The sequence below is a fragment of the Brassica napus genome, chromosome C4, assembly GCF_020379485.1.
Source record: "Brassica napus cultivar Da-Ae chromosome C4, Da-Ae, whole genome shotgun sequence".
Classification (NCBI taxonomy): Eukaryota; Viridiplantae; Streptophyta; class Magnoliopsida; order Brassicales; family Brassicaceae; genus Brassica; species Brassica napus.
This window is the reverse complement of record NC_063447.1, coordinates 33,340,776-33,358,286: the sequence shown is the minus strand read 5'-3', so window position 1 is coordinate 33,358,286 and position 17,511 is coordinate 33,340,776. Positions and strand designations below refer to the sequence as shown.

General features: G+C 38.8%; 2 protein-coding genes and 1 pseudogene across 2 annotated transcripts; all 3 read right to left on the bottom strand.

Annotated features, from left to right (window-relative positions):
* Positions 1-4,523: 4,523 nt before the first annotated feature.
* Positions 4,524-5,303, bottom strand: LOC106447864 (annotated as a pseudogene).
* Positions 5,304-11,704: 6,401 nt separating this feature from the next.
* On the bottom strand, positions 11,705-14,958 carry LOC125586019. Its single transcript, XM_048755790.1, has 12 exons — positions 14,895-14,958; positions 14,083-14,822; positions 13,870-14,019; positions 13,550-13,756; positions 13,290-13,409; positions 12,929-13,057; positions 12,774-12,875; positions 12,513-12,680; positions 12,198-12,383; positions 12,014-12,085; positions 11,795-11,928; positions 11,705-11,711 (listed from the first exon to the last, which is right to left on the bottom strand). The coding sequence occupies exons 1-12, from the start codon at positions 14,956-14,958 to the stop codon at positions 11,705-11,707; spliced, it is 2,079 nt and encodes a 692-aa protein (XP_048611747.1).
* A 671-nt stretch (positions 14,959-15,629) lies between these two features.
* On the bottom strand, positions 15,630-17,070 carry LOC106445206 (glucan endo-1,3-beta-glucosidase). The gene is made up of 2 exons (XM_013886724.3): positions 16,870-17,070; positions 15,630-16,773 (listed from the first exon to the last, which is right to left on the bottom strand). Exons 1-2 carry the CDS (start codon positions 17,003-17,005, stop codon positions 15,812-15,814), a joined length of 1,098 nt encoding a protein of 365 aa, XP_013742178.2. The 5' UTR covers positions 17,006-17,070; the 3' UTR covers positions 15,630-15,811.
* Positions 17,071-17,511: the final 441 nt, after the last annotated feature.

Below are 17,511 nucleotides of genomic sequence, written 5' to 3'. Positions count from 1 at the left end.
AGTTGAAAATATGGCAAAATCCTAGTAGGAATTCTGCTTTAATAGTATGTATATTGCAAAATATAGGGTAGATTCATGTACCTATACCCAAATGAGCAGTATGGATACATCCGAATAAGCAATTACGGGAAACGTGTTGGTATATTAACTAATACTAGAGCTTGACCAGCACATATTTATTTATATAAGTGATAATATATATTTTTAAAACTTATCAGTATTAATAAATTATTTAATATAACATTTCTAAACACAATAATTGTATAAATTATATTGGTAATTTTATTGTCTTATAAACCGTCAATTGTATCACCCTTGTTTTCAGAATATGACATACGCATCCACACAAATATACCTTTATTTTTTGTGGATCAAATTTTTATGATAATGTATAGTAAATTTGTTTTATATACTATTTAAAATATGATGCTATATATTTTATACTCTTCAACATTTAACATATTGAAGTTACAGTGGACTATTATTTATTTAAAAATATATGTAAAATAATATATTTATTTATTAATTTATTTTTTATATATATTATATAAATGAAACTTTTATGTGAATGTTATTTCTTAGTTATTACAAATAAATAATTAAAAATATAACTATATAGCTTTAAAACAATATTGTGCTCTAAATTTTTTTTTTGACATTGAATTGTATTATTAAGCCTTATAGGTAGAAAGTTCTAAATAAACTATCAAAACAAATGTAGAAAATGGATACACAAGTAAGGATCTAAAATAAATTAACACACATTTAATTTGTGTATGGATGACTAAACATTTTCATATAAAAACTCCATATTTGCTTTTGCAATAGTTGAATCTCATAGGAAATAATTTTTATATTAATCCAAAACACCACATTTCAGACTGAATTGAGAATGATTGCCACTTTCAATTTAATACTTCAGTAGGAATCACCGAGACAAGACAAAGAACCATCAACGATTGAAACAGGTAAGACATAGTCAAAGAGATTCCAGTTCCATGGAATTACAGTTAATAATAACAGAGTCAAAGAGATTACAGTTCCATGGAATTCCATGCTGACTTTCGAAATAACCATAGTTTGCAGTAAGAACTCCATCACCCTCAAACAAAGAACCATCAACGATTGAAACAGGTAAGACACGTCCCCACCATTCGTGGTAGATATGCCAGTTACCTTTTCTAAACGGTTCAATTGAACCAAATTTTTTTATCTTACCAAATCCATTAGAAGAAACATGCAAGCAAAGGAACAATAAATTTTTTTGTCAGATTTAAAATAAATTGGAAATAAAGAAAATTAAAGAAAAAGAAGCAAAACGAATCAAACAAGCCAATGTCGGAGCTATAGAAGCCTCCGGCCTTCAGCTTGAAACTATTAAAAAAAGTTTATCTCTTTCTCTCTTAATTGTGTTCTAAATTTAGTAAATGAATAACTAAATCAATTTAGGTGGTTTATGATTGTTCTGACGTGTTTATTAATTAGTTATTAATAATATACTATTAATATATCTAAATCAATTTTTTTCATGGGTTTATGGTTGTTTACCTAATCAATATAGCATTAATTATTTTCATATTTATTAGTAAGTTTTTTGAAGTTAATATTTTAACGTTAACTAGTTTGAAAATCAATTTAGATATGAGACATGCAATTTAAAGTATAAACAATTATTTCTTCAGCAATATAATTACATATATATATATATATATATATATATATATTGGCTTATCTTACAGAATTACTTGCATGACTTTTGCAACAATTCTAGTATTTCAAGAAAACATACTTGGTCTTCTATTAGATGAACAAGATATTTGACAAAACTTATACTCTAATTAATTAAGCCCGTAAGAAATTGAGAAAAAGAAATATTTATCCATACTTGCGATATAGAAGAAACCACCACAATAAGAAGAAAGAAAACTACCACAATAAGAATGTAATTTCAAGTTTGACATTTTAAAATTTTACATATTTTCCAGTTTTATGACACCAAATTAATGATTTAACTTGATTTATGACCAGAAATATTTATGTTCTTTCATTTTTGTAACGATCTAGACAATTCTTTTGTAAATCAATATATTGTTTTTAAATAATCGCATGTGGGGATGATTTTGATTATAAAAGGTGTTGGTATATTAACTAGTACAAGAGCTTAGCCAGCGCACCCGCATGGATATTTGTTTTTTACTCTTTTATAAATAAATATTTATTTTTATAATTGATAATATATATTATATTATAATTTTTTCACATATTAAATAATTTTTAAATATAAAGTTTCTAAACACAATAATTCTATAGTTTATTTTGAGTAGTTTTATTTTTTCTTGTAAACCATCAATTGTATCACCCCTATTTTTAAAATATCATACATGCAGTCAGACAAATATATTTTTTATGGATCAAATTTTTATGATAATATATAATAAAAAAAATTTATATACTATTTAAAATATGGTGCTATATTTTTAAACTTTTCAACATTTATCGTATTGAATTTACATTGGGATATTATTTATATGAAAATATATGTAGAATAATATATTTATATATTAATTTTTTTTATATTATATAAATGACTCTTTTATGTGAGTTTTTTTCTTAGTTGTTACTAATAAATAATAAAAATATAATTTTATAGCTTCAAAAACTATTGTGCTCTAAATTTAGGAAAGGAATACGTAAATTGAGGGGATTGATGATTTTTTGTCATGTGTATTAATTAGTTATTAATAATTAACATCAATATATTTAAATCGATTTTTATCATGGTTTTATGGTTGTTTACCTATCAATATAGCATTAATTATTTTCATGTTTATTAGTTAGTTATTTTAAGTTTATGTTTTAACATTAATTAGTTTGAAAATAAATTTAGGTATGTTTTATGGTTGTTTAATTTGATTAAAAGATAATAAATTCTAAAAGTTAGGATTATGTACTTTTTAAGTGGTATTAAAATGTAATTAAGTATTTTTTTTAGTTTAGAATCTATTTACAAAATTATTTATTAAATTAGAAAAGGACGAATAATGATTAAAATTAGGTTTATTAATTAATTCAGTGACATTGACATATAAATAAGTTGTAAGTTTAGGGTTATTTCTTACTTGTAATTTTTTTTAATAAGATATATTTGTTTTGAATATTTCAGATGGAAGAAAACACAAATCAGAGCTTACGTCTTTAATATCAGAATGAGAAATTAGAAAATCATCGGCGACTATGAGGTAATTAATGAGTATAGTCAATCATTTTATCAACAACATATTTACATATATGTTTAGCTTATTTTATGGAATTACTTGCATGACTTTTGCATCAATTTTAGAATTTCAAACGAATATACTTGATATATATTAGATGCACAAGATGTTTGACAAAAATTATACTCTAATTAATTAATCCCACAAGAAATTGAGAAGAATAAGTATTCATCCATAATTGTCGTACACATGAAACCACCACAGTAAGAGTAAAAAGAACTTACCCGGACGAGCTAGCTCAACTGGCAGTACCCCATGTATTTGTCTGAAAGGTCATCGGTTCGAGTCTTGGACATGGAAGAGTGTCCAATACCGTAAAAGGTACAGACAAAGGCTAGCTCCGGGCCTAGAAAGATTAAAGCTGAATGTCCGAACTTCCTGGTTCTACAAAAAAAAAAACCACCACAATAAATGTAATATCAAGTTTAACATTTTTAAAAATTACTTATTTCCAGTTTTATCACACCAAATTAATGATTTAACTTAGCATTTATTTTCTTTCGTTTTGGTAGCGGGCTGGACAACTCATATTTGTTTCTTGCTTTGGCATTTTCTTGCTGGTTGGTACAAATAAATTATTTGCAACATGAAGAATCTTTACACGGTTCCTCTGTTTTATCTCTCTGTCTTCACAAATGACAGAAAATTTGTTTTGATATCTAATAGCATCATCGTTTTAGTTCATTTACAGAGATAGTTTCAATCCTTAAACGAGACCAAGGCGAGTGAATCTCAAAAATATCAATATAATCAAACTTTTTGTAGCATATTTTTGCAGCCAATGAGTGAATCAAAACCATCTGTCTTGGAATATTTATCATTCCATAAACTTATATACAGTATGTACGTGTAGTCACTACTAATATGCTAGTTTGATAATGTATATAGTATTTATCTTGTTGTCATCGTTATCGATCTAGGTACTTGCATGTTGTAATAGATTATGTTAAGAAATTATGTCAAAACATAAAGTACTTTAGACATCTAATATCTAAAATTCTCCGAACAATGTATCCTTCCCTACACACACCCAATACACGGTCTATGATTAAATGCGATGATGAGAATCATGGCACAAGCCGGTAATTTGTGGACCATTGAGTTGTATCCTTGCGCTACTAATAGTTTTTGACATCATCAGTGTCACCATATTGCTCGTTAGTTAATTAGCCGATAAATTCCGAAAAATCTAAAGTTTTTTTTTATACGAGACATTCTAGCTTTCATCGATGATGTGTGTTTCTGTAATGGGTGAATTTAACATTTGATACTTACAAAAAGTTACAATATTGTAGAAAATATATACTGGATTGGCAAATAAAAAAGGTAGTGGATACTGGATGCCCAAATGTTTAAGCGAATACTCCTACACATATATAACGAAGCCAAAAAGGGCCATTTGTGTGACACTAACAGCAATAAGCTTTAAACAATTATTCACTAATTTGATATCAAAACCGAACAATATAAGTCTCGATAGCTCTTTCTGGCCTCCTTGGAGATCCAGTCTTCACAATTTGTATAAAATTGTTCACATAAGTTCTTGCATTATCAACACTCGCAGCTGTTCCTCCCGATGTTGGCCAACTGCTCTCCGACACCACGATCTTCACTGATCCAGCTATTGATTTCTCCAGTGCCGCGTAGATAGTGTCTAGGAATGCGAGGAAGAGGTTCCGGTATGAGTTTGACCCGTCATTGACTACAGTCTTATTTGAAATTAACAGAGCGTACTCCAAACTCAGGTCTCTCATGTTGTTAACGTAGGTGAAGTAAGTCAGATATTCACGAGCAGGGGGAGACTTCTTGCTTACCAAGAAAGATAGCACCAGGTCAATAAAAAAGATCCGAAAATCCGGTGTGAATGATCCGCTTGAGGGCGGAAACCGACTAAAACCGACTAAAACCGTTGGTGTCTGTAGCTGTGGAGACCTTGACCCCGAGGTCTGAAACAGCTCTCTCAATGTTTTGCATTGCGGGGAGGAGAAACATCGCGGCAAGATCCGAGGGTTGCACCTCATTTCCAAATTAAATATCATCCGTTATGAAAATAATATTTAGTCAAATTCTGATACCATCAATAGGTTAAGAAAGATAACTGAACCTGCCGTGTCGATGAAGGAAGCCAGCGGGAAGCTGAGAATAAGCAGTAACAGTGGTATGGAGGCTAACCGACTCGATCGATGATGAGACATCTTCAAGAAATAACGATGAAGAGATAATGTTAAAAAATACACCGATTTGTTTTACTCCAAAAAATTAGAGTTAATGGGTGACTTGTAAGTCAATGAAATAAAACAAAGTCATCGAGTCATATCATGCACTAGTTTTTGGAATATTATCCATTAAATCACGGTTCATGAATGTCTCACTAAATCTATGCTTTAAAAAGTCGAAAGTGTGAATTGTCTTTACTTGTAGCCATGACTGGCCAAAATTATTTTGGACCCTAGCACAAAGTTTTTTTTGGGTCTTTTAAGTTCGATTTTTTAGTATATTTTTTGCGTTTTGATAAATAAAACTTTAGAAAATTTTAGTATATTTTTTCTTTTAGAAGATAAGATTTTGGGATTATGGAACCAAAATAATATATACATATATACATTTTTGTATGGAAAATTTTCAGTTTTGTTTTTTATCATTGACATACAGGATTGAGCTGGACCGTCCCACTACATGTCTCCCTAAGAAGCGGTCCTGGACTTTCAATAGGGCCTAACCAACTTGACACTAAAATCTTACTGTTAAATGGAACGGATCGTCCACCTCCTCTAAGTCAAATACTCAATCTCAAATACTATAAGTAAAAAAAATAGAGGCGGATCAAAATAGCTAATCAGAATTGAATTGTGAACATAAAAAAAATAAAGACAGAATATCTAACTTTCTCCGGATAATGGATCTTTTCCCTACATACCCCACTGCATAAAACGTAAGATTAAATGCGATGATGACTTGCATTTTGAATCATGGTAAAATTCGGTAATCACACGTCTATTGCGGACCATTGAATTGTATCCTAACGTCGTTAGACAAACTAGCCAGCATCAATTATGGTAAGATGGCTTTCGTTACTAATAGTTCTTGAAATCATCAATGGCACTCTAGTTATTTCTCCTTAGTTAGACGATAATTTCCAAAAGTACTGAAGTTTTCTTTAGAGGAAACATTATAGTGATCATCAATTATGTGTGTTTCTGTAATGGTTGAATTTGGCATTTGATACTCAAAAAGTACAATATTGTAAGGAATATAATGAACTGGCAAATAAAAATGTAGTGGATACCGGATAACTAAGCATCTAAGGGAATACTCCTATACATATATAATTAATAACTTCATCGTATTAATGAATATTCCTTTTTGTTATGAAAATATTATTGAATATTCTTATACATGTGTGAAATATACATTATGTTCTCAATATCAAGTCGGAGGCTCCTAGCTACCTCATAGCAATCTAGAAAAGCAGTACAAAAGATGATGAAAAACAAAGTACAGTTTAAAACTCAGACCACAAGTTAAGATTGAGTTTGGTACTAAAGGTTGCAACCATGAAGGGACAACATGTGACATGTCTTACCTAGAACAGTATATGCGAGTGGCTTGTGACATAGGGTCACTTCAAGTTTTTAATTGGCCAAGTGGGTCGCTGGAAGTTTTTATTGTCGAAACAGACCGCTAGGGGGAGAGAAATAAATCGGTGACGAATTTGACCTTATGACCCGTAATGTTCTGGGCCGTGACCCATGAAACTCTTGAAAGTGACCCAGACCAAACGACCCTGAGACTTAGCGACCCAAGCGGCCCAGAAGGTTTTCGCACGAGTGAGTTCGAGATTTAGTTTTTTTTTTGGGTGACCGGTAGCAAAGGTTAAAGGTAATATTAACCATTCCTTTTCCCGCCGTTCACTGTTTTCTGATATTTGTGGTAATATTAATTATACTAATATGTTATAAAACGCTAACTGGGTAATGGTGAGAAGCAGCTAAGAACTGATGTACAACTAAAAGAAGCAACCCTACGATAAGAAGATATTCCCATCCTCTGAGGCCGTCGATGCTTATCCACCGTAACTGAAAAGGATGGAAAAAATTAGCGGTGGTCGGAACGTCGGGTCAAGTAGTGGTGGCACAGGCAGTAAGGAAATCAGGACCAACACCGGCGAAGGTACAGAGTTTGAGCTCTAAGTTTCTGTATTTGTTTTTACAATTGTGTGCTTCCTCTATTTGGCAAATGACACTAACGGGTGCTCATGCTTGGACCGTAGGTCTGTGTAATTCTTGCATTGTGGTTATGACTGGGAGGTGGATAATGCTTGACAATGGAGATTGGGATTTCAAGATAGATAATGATAGAATGGGTAGAGCCGTCGATTCGTCCAAAATTAGAGGTGTTGAGGAGTTAAAAACGTGTATTCTAGCTGCGTATGGGCTTTTGGGAAGGGAAGTGTTAGCTGAGATGTCGTATTGGCTGAATGATGGAGAGAGTGAAATGGTGGGCCTAGTAGCTTCTCCCGTCGAGATAGCAACATACAAAGATTTCAGGATTTTCAAAGCGCTTCACCGGGCAGACAAATCCGTCAATCTCTTCGTAACATTAAGAGAAAGTGTTGGAGGAGAAATGATATTTCTAAGGTCGGAACGAGTAATACGGGTCCAAATGAATGCACCCGTTCGACCTCCTGATGAAGATGTTGCTTTTTTGATGGAAGTTCAGCAAATCGAAGAACGCTACAAACGCAACTCTCAGTCTGGCGGCATGGTTGCGACGTCAAAGGACCAAGACAAAAGCGGAGAAACTCTTGATGACGGGAGTGGGGCTAATTCAGAGAATTGCGAGCAAGAAAAAGGGAATGTTTGTGGAGATGACTTGGCAGTGGATAATAGAGAGAAAAAGGAAGGAAAAGTCGAAGAAGGAGGCGCAGTAAAAACGGCGTCAGATAATCTGCCTCAACAAATCTGTCTCATACAAGATACGAGAACGCTAAGTGTTGAACAGGTCTCAGTGGAGAATGGAAATAATGGAGGAGCTCACGAAGATGTTGCTGCAGAAGATGAAGGCGATGATAGCGATTACGACTACAATGGCTGGCATGATTATTGTAGAAACGATTGCGTGATGGACGACGACGACGATTTTGTAGAAGGTCCAGGCAAAGGAAGAAGTGGTGGACAGTCTGGTGGGAAGGGTATTCGGCGTCCTGGCGGTATTGGTGGCACAGGGGCTACAAAATCGGGGTGTGGTAAGATGCAACAATAACGTGGAGGTGGATATATATCCAAAAATAACGATTCTTCTGTGGAAATCACCGATCTAGCAAGAGATCTTGGATCACCCTCCAGATTGGACACAGAAGTAACAGAGACCGAGGTAGGTGTTGATGTTGTTCTTGTGACGCCCCCTCAATCTAAAAACAAACACACCCGGGTGACTGAAGATAATGATGATGATGTTGTTGTTGACACTCCTATTCCCCAGCCGGCCGCATTTCAGGGTGAAGAAGTATTGACGAAAGCCGGAGATAATGTGAGTGGTACTCCTACAGACGTTGGTTGTGCGCCCAATCAAGCAACAGAGGCCGTTGAAAGTGGTGACATATGTCTCGAAACTCTCCCAAAACAATATAACACGCACAACCGTGAGCTCGAAGATGAGGACGATGTTGATCCTCCTGTCACCGCATCTAGACAAATTCAGGGTGGAGAAGCATTCATGAAAGGCATACAAGTACCAGATATGTATGTATATAATGATGTAGATGGTGTGTATAATGAAATGGATGGAAGCAGCTGCAACCCTCTTGACATTGACTTCAGCAAGGAGGACTCTGACATATACATGGGAAGGACGTTCAAGCACAAAGCGGAGTGCAAGTTGACGTTGGTTATCTACGCAATTGCTAAGGTGTGCACGTTTAAGCTCAGGCATTGCAAACGCCGACTGACGGCGAAATGCTACGAAAAAGAATGCAAGTGGAGAGTAGTGGCTGTTCAACTCGGTGATTCTACAACTTATCTGGTTAAAAAGGCAATTCTGAATCATGTATGCGTAGCCGACGTTAGAGGGATGTATAAAAAACATGGTACAGCCAAAGTGCTTGCAGCTCTATTGCGTTCGAAATACGAGAGGCTCTACTCTGGGCCGCGTGCTATGGAACTTCCGGAAATGTTGCGAACGGAATTCAACTATACATGCTCATACTGGAAAGCTTGGAAAGCGAAAGAACTAGCGATTGCATCTGAGCAAGGAACAGAGGAGGATTCATACAAGATGCTACCACAGTACTTCCATGTACTCAAGCTAGCAAATCCTGGAACAATCACCGATATTAAAACAGAAAAAGACAAAGAAGGAAAAACAAGGTTTAAGTATGCGTTCATGTCCCTGAAAGCATGCATCGATGGATGGAAGTACCTGAGGAAGGTGCTAGTGGTGGACGGCACCCACATGTTTGGAAAGTACAAAGGTGTTTTGCTAAGTGCCAGCGGACAAGATGCTAACAGCCGCGTATTCCCGATTGCTTTCGCAGTAGTGGAAAACGAGAACACAGAATCTTGGACATGGTTTTTTGAGAGGTTATCTACTATTGTAGAGGATGGTTCTGATTTAAGTATAATATCAGATAGATGCGCAGCAATTTTCGCAGCGAAAGATAAATGGTACCCACGTGCACACCATGGTATTTGTCTCGTACACCTCCAGCGTAACGTTAATGATAAGTTTAAGGGGCTGCAACAGAAAGCAATGGTTGGCAGAGCTGGGGATGCGTTCAGAGTTTCGGAGTTTAAGGAGATAATGGAGCTTATTAAACTGACGGATTGGAGATGCTGGGATTATTTGGAGAAGATCGACAAGAAGCTATGGACACGTTCACATTTCGAAGGGGAGAGATTTAACGTGATGACTTCTAACGCTGCTGAATCGTTGAATAATGCTCTTATGCCCTCTCGTGATAGTCTTATAATGGCATTGTTTGAGTTTATTCGCCGGAAGCTGTGTACATGGTATGTGAGCAGACGCACCGAGATCAGTAAGATGAAGGGAAATGTTCAAAATAATATTCAAAAGATACTGGTCGAACAGCTGGTGCTGTCAACGGGCCTTCTAGTTATGCCATGTTCGACTTGGTTATTCGAAGTTATGCACAGGCCAACTAATTTTGGTTTCACGGTTGATCTGGATAAACGAACTTGCACTTGCCTCGAATTCCAAAAGCTTGGTTTGCCATGCCGACATGCCATTGCTGCTGCTTCTTGCCGTAATATGCAGTACACCATGTTTGTTTGCAAACACCATCTCAAAGAGACATGGGCTGAAACAGTTAGGGGTATCATACTTCCGGTTCCGGATCCAAAGGATGTTGAAGTGCCAGCCAAAATACTAACGGTTGATCTTTATCCACCAACGACCAAAAGAACGAAGGAAAGGACCAGGAATCAAACGTAAACTGTCCGCATGAGAGATACCGGTAAGACTGTTGTGTTGACTTTGAATAATATTTTCAGTAACGTATAGTAAATTCTCCAATTATACCAACTTTATTGTTTACATCAGGGGGGGAGCAAAAAACATAAGCCGAACAAGTGCTCAAACTGTTTTAAGGAAGGTCACAAGAAGACCACTTGCAAGGAAGTTAAGCCCTGAATAGAGGATGTAGAAAGTTTGTATTTTGATAAAAACGACCAACCTCATTTTGGAATGTATTTTATTGTAGATCACCGATGAACCTGTGTTTGTTTGGATATGGTGTACGGAACTAGTGTTGAGGTTTACGGGCTTTTCGTACTAGATATATTATGGTTGTAGCACATATTTGTTGTACACCTATAGTTGATCAATAGATGCATAACATTAATAACAAAAGTAGATATTATATCCGAATAATGTCACAAGAAGACCACTTGCACGGAAGTTAAGCCCTGAATAGAGGATGTAGAAAGTCTGTATTTTGATAAAAACGACCAACCTCATTTTGGAATGTATTTTATTGTAGATCACCGATGAACCTGTGTTTGTTTGAATATGGTGTACGGAACTAGTGTTGAGGTGTACGGGTTTTCGTACTAAATATATTATGGTTGTAGCACATATTTGTTGTACACCTATAGTGGATCAATAGATGCATAACATTAATAACAAAAGTAGATATTATATCTGAATAAAGTAACAACACAGAGGGAGTCAGTAACATATGTCAACAGGTCAGGATCCTCCTCAACGAACTCACCACCGTTGTCGCCACCCGTTTTCTAGATGGAGTCAGTAACCTATGTCAACAGGTGTACACCAAAAATAAAATGTACATGTGTACACCAATAATAAAATGCACACCACCTGCGCAAAGCCAATCCCCGCCGTTGGTGTCATGCGGGCAGCCACAGACTTGTTTTCTTTTGGCTGTGCACCCTCCCCACCCCTTGTTGCCCTTATTTCCTGAAATTTCAAATCAGTTAATTACGCTCTCTGAGAATTGTCGAACAACAACAGACCTAAACCATTGCCTAAGATATAATTACCTCGTCCGTTCAGAGTTGATCTCCTTCACAAGTGCCTCAACAAACCCCATAGGAGCAGAGACTTGTTCAAGCCTCTCTCCATCACTCTGATTTGGTGTTTGACCGGACTCACCACCGTTGTCGGCACCCGTTTTCTAGATGGAGTCAGTAACCTATGTCACCAGGCGTACACCCAAAATAAAATGTGAATGTGTACACCAATAATAAAATGCACATCACCTGCGCAAAGTCAATCCCGGCTGTTGGTGTCATGCGGGCAGCTACCGACTCGTTTTCTTTTGGCTGTGCACCCTATCCACCCCTTGTTGCCCTTATTTCCTGCAATTTCAAATCAGTTAATTACGTGGTAATTGAGAATTGTCGAACAATAACAGACCTAAACCATTGCCTAAGATATAACTACCTCGTCCGCCCCCGGGATTTCAGAGTTGATCTCCTTCACAAGTGCCTCAACAAACCCCATAGGAGCAGAGACTTGTTCAAGCCCCTCTCCCTCATTCTGATTTGATGTTTGATCGGACTCATAGCCCACCGGTGGAGCACCTACCCATTTTTGATGACCCTCCCCACCTTCTGGAGCACTTCTTTCCTGCATCAGATCCGTTAATAACGCACTTCAAGTAATGTACGACAATAACAGACCAAACTTAATGTAACAGATATAACTACTGTCTATGATATAATCAGTAGCGGACACGTTAATTCCGGTGGATGCAACCTTAGATTTCGAGGAGGGGTTTCCATCCCATGAAGGATGAAAGGAGCGTACACTACCAACCGAACTGTAACAGTTCGGCTTTGTTTTCTCCCATGCGACTGGGGAGCCTTGCTCATACCGGTACGTTGGGTTTCTTTTCTGCCACGCCCCCGGGGAGGTTACCGCATGCTGGAAGGTAGAAGAAATCCGAAAATATTCACAACTATTGTTATTACCACTACTTAGCCAAACACTACACAGCTAATTAAGATGCAAACGAACCTCTGCTGGTAACACATAGGACTCAGGCTCAACATCTAATACATCTCCAAACAGGACGAGGGCATTCGATTGTGTTTCTTGCTGCTGACCATCCCCCCAGCGCTGGGTTAGAAGTCTAAGCAATAACACAACAATAAAACTATCTATCACATCACCTGATCGCCTTTGTTTCCGCCGGATGGTGGAAAACGTGCATTGTCAGACTCGTTTTCCTTTGCATGATCATCATCATTCTGGTGACCACTTTCTCTCTCTGATGAGGGTGGGTTCTTCCTGCTCACTTCCTGGAAAATGGCAAAGGTGTCAGGACAGTAAATGACCACGAATTTGTATATTATGCGAAAAAATAACTTCGGCGTACAACCTTTGTCACCTCCTTTCCACCTCCAGATCGACGCCGAGGCAACGGTTTTTTCCCAACATGCCGAGTGCCAACCGTTTTCCTTTTTTCCCCTTCCTGTTTCGCCCCTCGGTTTCACTCAGAATACTATCATCAGGAGACAGAGTGCGACGCACCTGCGGATCATCCATCGCTTTCCTCTTCCTAGCGTTGCTTTTGCTCCCCTCGGGCAAACCCAAACTCTTGCAAATCAGTGTCCGCAACTCTTCAATATTGTTCTCCATCCCCTCAAACCGCTGGGATATCCAATGTTTAAATTTTCATGCGTACACCTCTCTGAGCATTGACGATTCTCTTCTCCGCTGTTTCCAGAAGAAGAAATATCTTCAACTTCAATGGGCGCTGTATTACGCGGTCGCAAATTTATCTGGCGTACGGGAGTGGGACAAGCTCCCTCCCCCTGGGCAGCATCTGGAACCTTAAACTTGGGGGAAAACGACTGGTCACCACCTGGAAAGTCCTCAGGTTTGAATGTTTCCCCACAAAGCAACTTCTGCACCAAAGAAGTAACTTGCCTATCTTCATTCTGGTCCACCAACAGTAGCCGTTCCTCATCAGGAATCACGGTGAAGTGGACAGAGAGCTGCAGCCAGGCAAAAAGCAATGGAAGACACGTTAACCACAAAAGCCGTAACCGTTTAACTTCACTGTATTTTTGCATCCGCGGTATTTAAAACAAAGGGAAAACAAACTTACGTCTGGGTCTTCCTCGACAGCAACTATTTCGTTGACTGTGAGAATAGTGGACGGCGAAGAGCAAGCTCCGGGGGAATCAATGAAAGTGGCGGTGTTCCCTGCGTCGGGAATTTTCTCCAATAGCAGAGGCACAACATCAAATACGAACAACTGCAGAGCAAGTGGAAACCCATAGCAAACTGTTGTCTTTTACGATAGCCGATCACGCATAACTTGCAGTGGGTTCGCACCTGGTCCGACAATAAGGGGAGGCAGGAAACGCGGCACGGTCGTCAAGAACGACTCTCGACCCCACGGATATGCTAAAAAGCTCTCAACGTCTGACAGCATCTCAACGTACCTGGGCGTTAGTTTAAGATCTTTGTTACTGGGGCAGAGAACACCATCAACCAACGCGATCAGAGCCAAAGGGAGCCGTTTCTCCACAGCTAGATATTCATTTCCCAACATGCACAGTACACTCAGGACTGTTAACTTACCGACAGCCGTATCAAAGAGCTTGTTCCACATCGTCGGAGGAACAGATTCAGATGCTTCCGAATCCTGAACATCGAAAGCTCCGCAGTTCAAACCTGTAACGTCTCGGAATTCATCCAGCGAGAAACGTAGTGGATCGGGCCCGAAGGTGAACCAGAACTCGTGTCTGCGAGCCGTAACGAGCTGTCGGCTGAGGAGGCAGCCGATGAGCTTCGTAGAGTTCTGGCAGCGTACAACGGGAAGCTGAAACAGCCCCCAAAACTGGGAAGCCATCAAAGTGTCCATCGCATCCGCCCCCTTTAGAGCAACAACAACAGAACCGATGAAGTGTGATTTTGAGTAGATGTTTACTCGCAACTTTGTCGGGTACGCACCATATGCGAACAGTCTCCGGGGCAACACAGATGAGGGCACCCCATCAGAGAATTGTCCCCCTGAGGAATCACCACCACCGGGGCCGTCCTCAGATCCAGAATCTACAAATAGAAGAAAAATCGATAACTCAAATAAATGGCTTCGAACACAAAACGGTGTCGACTAATCATTACTTAAGAATCTGTCCGATGACATGCAAAGACGGAATCCACATGAACGGAGGTGGATGAAACACATACCCAGATAGCGCTGCTGTTTCGCAGGAGGGCGCTCCGGGAGCTCCTCGCCAGAGGATCTGGTCCGACGACGAACGGTTGTCTGACTTAGCTAGGACTTCTTCATCACTGCAGGCGTCGTCTGGGGTCTAATTATCGCCGGGGAAGATTCTCCAACGGCTGCGACAGGCTAGGGAACACTGGTGGATCTAGGTCGAAAGACGAGTAGTCCTCTCAGACTTTTACAGTAAAAGAATCTACCAGAAGGTCGTTTACCGCCCAGTGCAGGTAAGACGACGAAGTTAATGACCCGGGTTTTTCGGAAACCGGGAAAGTCGCCGAAATTCTCACGTGCGAGAGAGGAGTAGCATTTCCGATATTCCGCAGCTGGAGTAAGGATCGTTTCATCTTTTGCTTTCAAGTCGCATAGGGTCACAAATACACGCGACCCATTTGCCGAATTAAAACTCTGCGCGGCCCAAAGCCCGAATTATAAACTCGAAAATGACCCATTTTGCCAATATTTTCCAGTATATGCATTGTGTAGTTATCCTAATTAATAGCCAAATAAATTTATTCTTGCGGTCGATTTCAGTTTCGGACGACATAAATAGACGGCCGTTGATGATGGCTTTGCTTAGGCTTCTGTCATGTCTAAATGTTTCAGCTAAATATTAAAAAAACTGTTTACTATAATCGAACAACTCTCATTCATTATTGAAACATACGAAGTAAAAACAACGGTCAAGGCTCATTAGTCCTTATTATTACAACAAGTTCACACATTTTTAAGACACATAAAAAAAACCCTCAAATAGACAAATACGATTTACCGCATCGCGCCCTTGCTTCTTCAAGAAGTCTCTCCAAGGAGATTAGTTGAACTTGACACCATATTTAAGCTGTCTAGTAGTAGGAGAAAACATCCCCCAGTACTTCTCATACTCATCATTAGGCGACGTCTGCTTCCCGTTCTCATCGAACATGGCGAATATGTAAGTCTCTATAGGTTTCCCTGACCTTTTCGGAGATCCATTCTTATTAACATGTAGTCTCAAATTGTTAACATAAGCCTCCGCATTCGGCACACTTGCCCCGGGTCCTCCCTGCGTGGGCCAACCGCTCTCCGACACCACGACATCCAACGACCCCCCGCCCGATTTCTCCAGTGCCGCGTAAACTGAGTCGAGATTGGCGTCGAAGAAGTTTTGGTAACGGAGCTGGTTGTTGGGGTCAGTGAATTCATTATTACTATTCGGTTGGAACAGAGCGAATTCTAGAGAGACGTCGCGGTTCATGTAGCCGAAGTAAGTGTAGATATTCACGAGCAGAGGAGATCGCTTGTTCACCAAGAAACCTATAACCGGTTGGAGAAAGTTTCTATACTCATCCTTGAATCGTCCGCGCGACGGAGGATACGTGTCCGCGAAGGCTCTCATGAATGTAGTCGTGGAGACCTTGATATCGCTGAGGCGTGCTGCGGAAAGCGCTCTATCAATGTTCTGCATCGCCTGGAAGAGAGCCGCCGCCCCCGGCTCCCCTGGTTTCACCTCGTTTCCGACCGAGATGTACTTGAATCTGACATCGTTGTACTTCTGGACGTTGTCGCGGACCCATGTGTTGGCCTCCGCTTGGCTGTCTGCGAGACGTTTTAAGTCGCCATTGGGAACGTCGAGGATGAACTCGATGTTGGAGCCACGGAGAGCGTTGAGAGCGTTAGGGTTGGGACCGTACATCCGCATTCGAGGGATGCTGTACTGCTTGAACATAGCCACAACTTCCGCTGGATTTGGTATGTTATTTCCCATCTGCCCGAAGCATACTCCGATTTGTCCAGCTAGTAATAAAATTGTCATGCAATAAAATATAATCAATAGGGTTATAGAAGATGATTAATTAATGGATGCTACATAAGCTTAAAAGATGACTAAACCTGTGGTGTCGAAGTAGGAAGCCATTAGAAGGCTGAGAAGAAACAGCAACATTGGTGATGATGCTAACATCCTAACCCCAGACATTTTCATGAAATAATACTTTTGAGTTTTTTTTATATGTTTGAATCGTACCATTCTGCGCCTATTTATAGTGCGAGTCCGGGGTTCAAGTCAGTCAATGCATGCAACGCCCTTAACAAATATACTTCAATACATATTTGTTTGAAAAGTCTACGACGACTGTTCTCTACACAAACAGCTTTCAATAGCTAGGGTCATCAATATACCCATAGACTGAAGAGTCAAATGAGATGGCATGATTCGGTTTTTTTAAATACTCAAATTTAAGTGGTTGTGTTTTTCTAGTAATAGGTTTGATCACGCATTATGAGACGTTAATCATACGTTAATCTCGTGTGAACTATAATATTAACTCTTCGCTTCCTTTACGTTATTAGTAATACGTTTTAGACCATTAAGAGCATGATAAACCCAGGGTTTTTAGGATGAGTTCTTAGCAGAAGTTAAGAAACAGTTTCTTAACTTCCGTTAAGAACCTCACTCTAAGAACCCCGGATTAATCATGATGTAAGGTTAGACTATTCTTGGAGCCATCACTGGCACCTTATACTTTAGACACT

Coding starts and splice junctions, on each gene's coding strand:
- LOC125586019 (XM_048755790.1), bottom strand. CDS start 14,958: ATGTGTTTCATCCACCTCCGTTCATGTGGATTCCGTCTTTGCATGTCA. Junction 12,086..12,197: donor AAATCCCGGGGGCGGACGAG/GTAGTTATATCT, acceptor AGGGGTGGATAG/GGTGCACAGCCAAAAGAAAA. Junction 11,929..12,013: donor CCGGGATTGACTTTGCGCAG/GTGATGTGCATT, acceptor GACTCCATCTAG/AAAACGGGTGCCGACAACGG.
- LOC106445206 (XM_013886724.3), bottom strand. CDS start 17,005: ATGGTACGATTCAAACATATAAAAAAAACTCAAAAGTATTATTTCATG. Junction 16,774..16,869: donor TTCCTACTTCGACACCACAG/GTTTAGTCATCT, acceptor TTTTATTACTAG/CTGGACAAATCGGAGTATGC.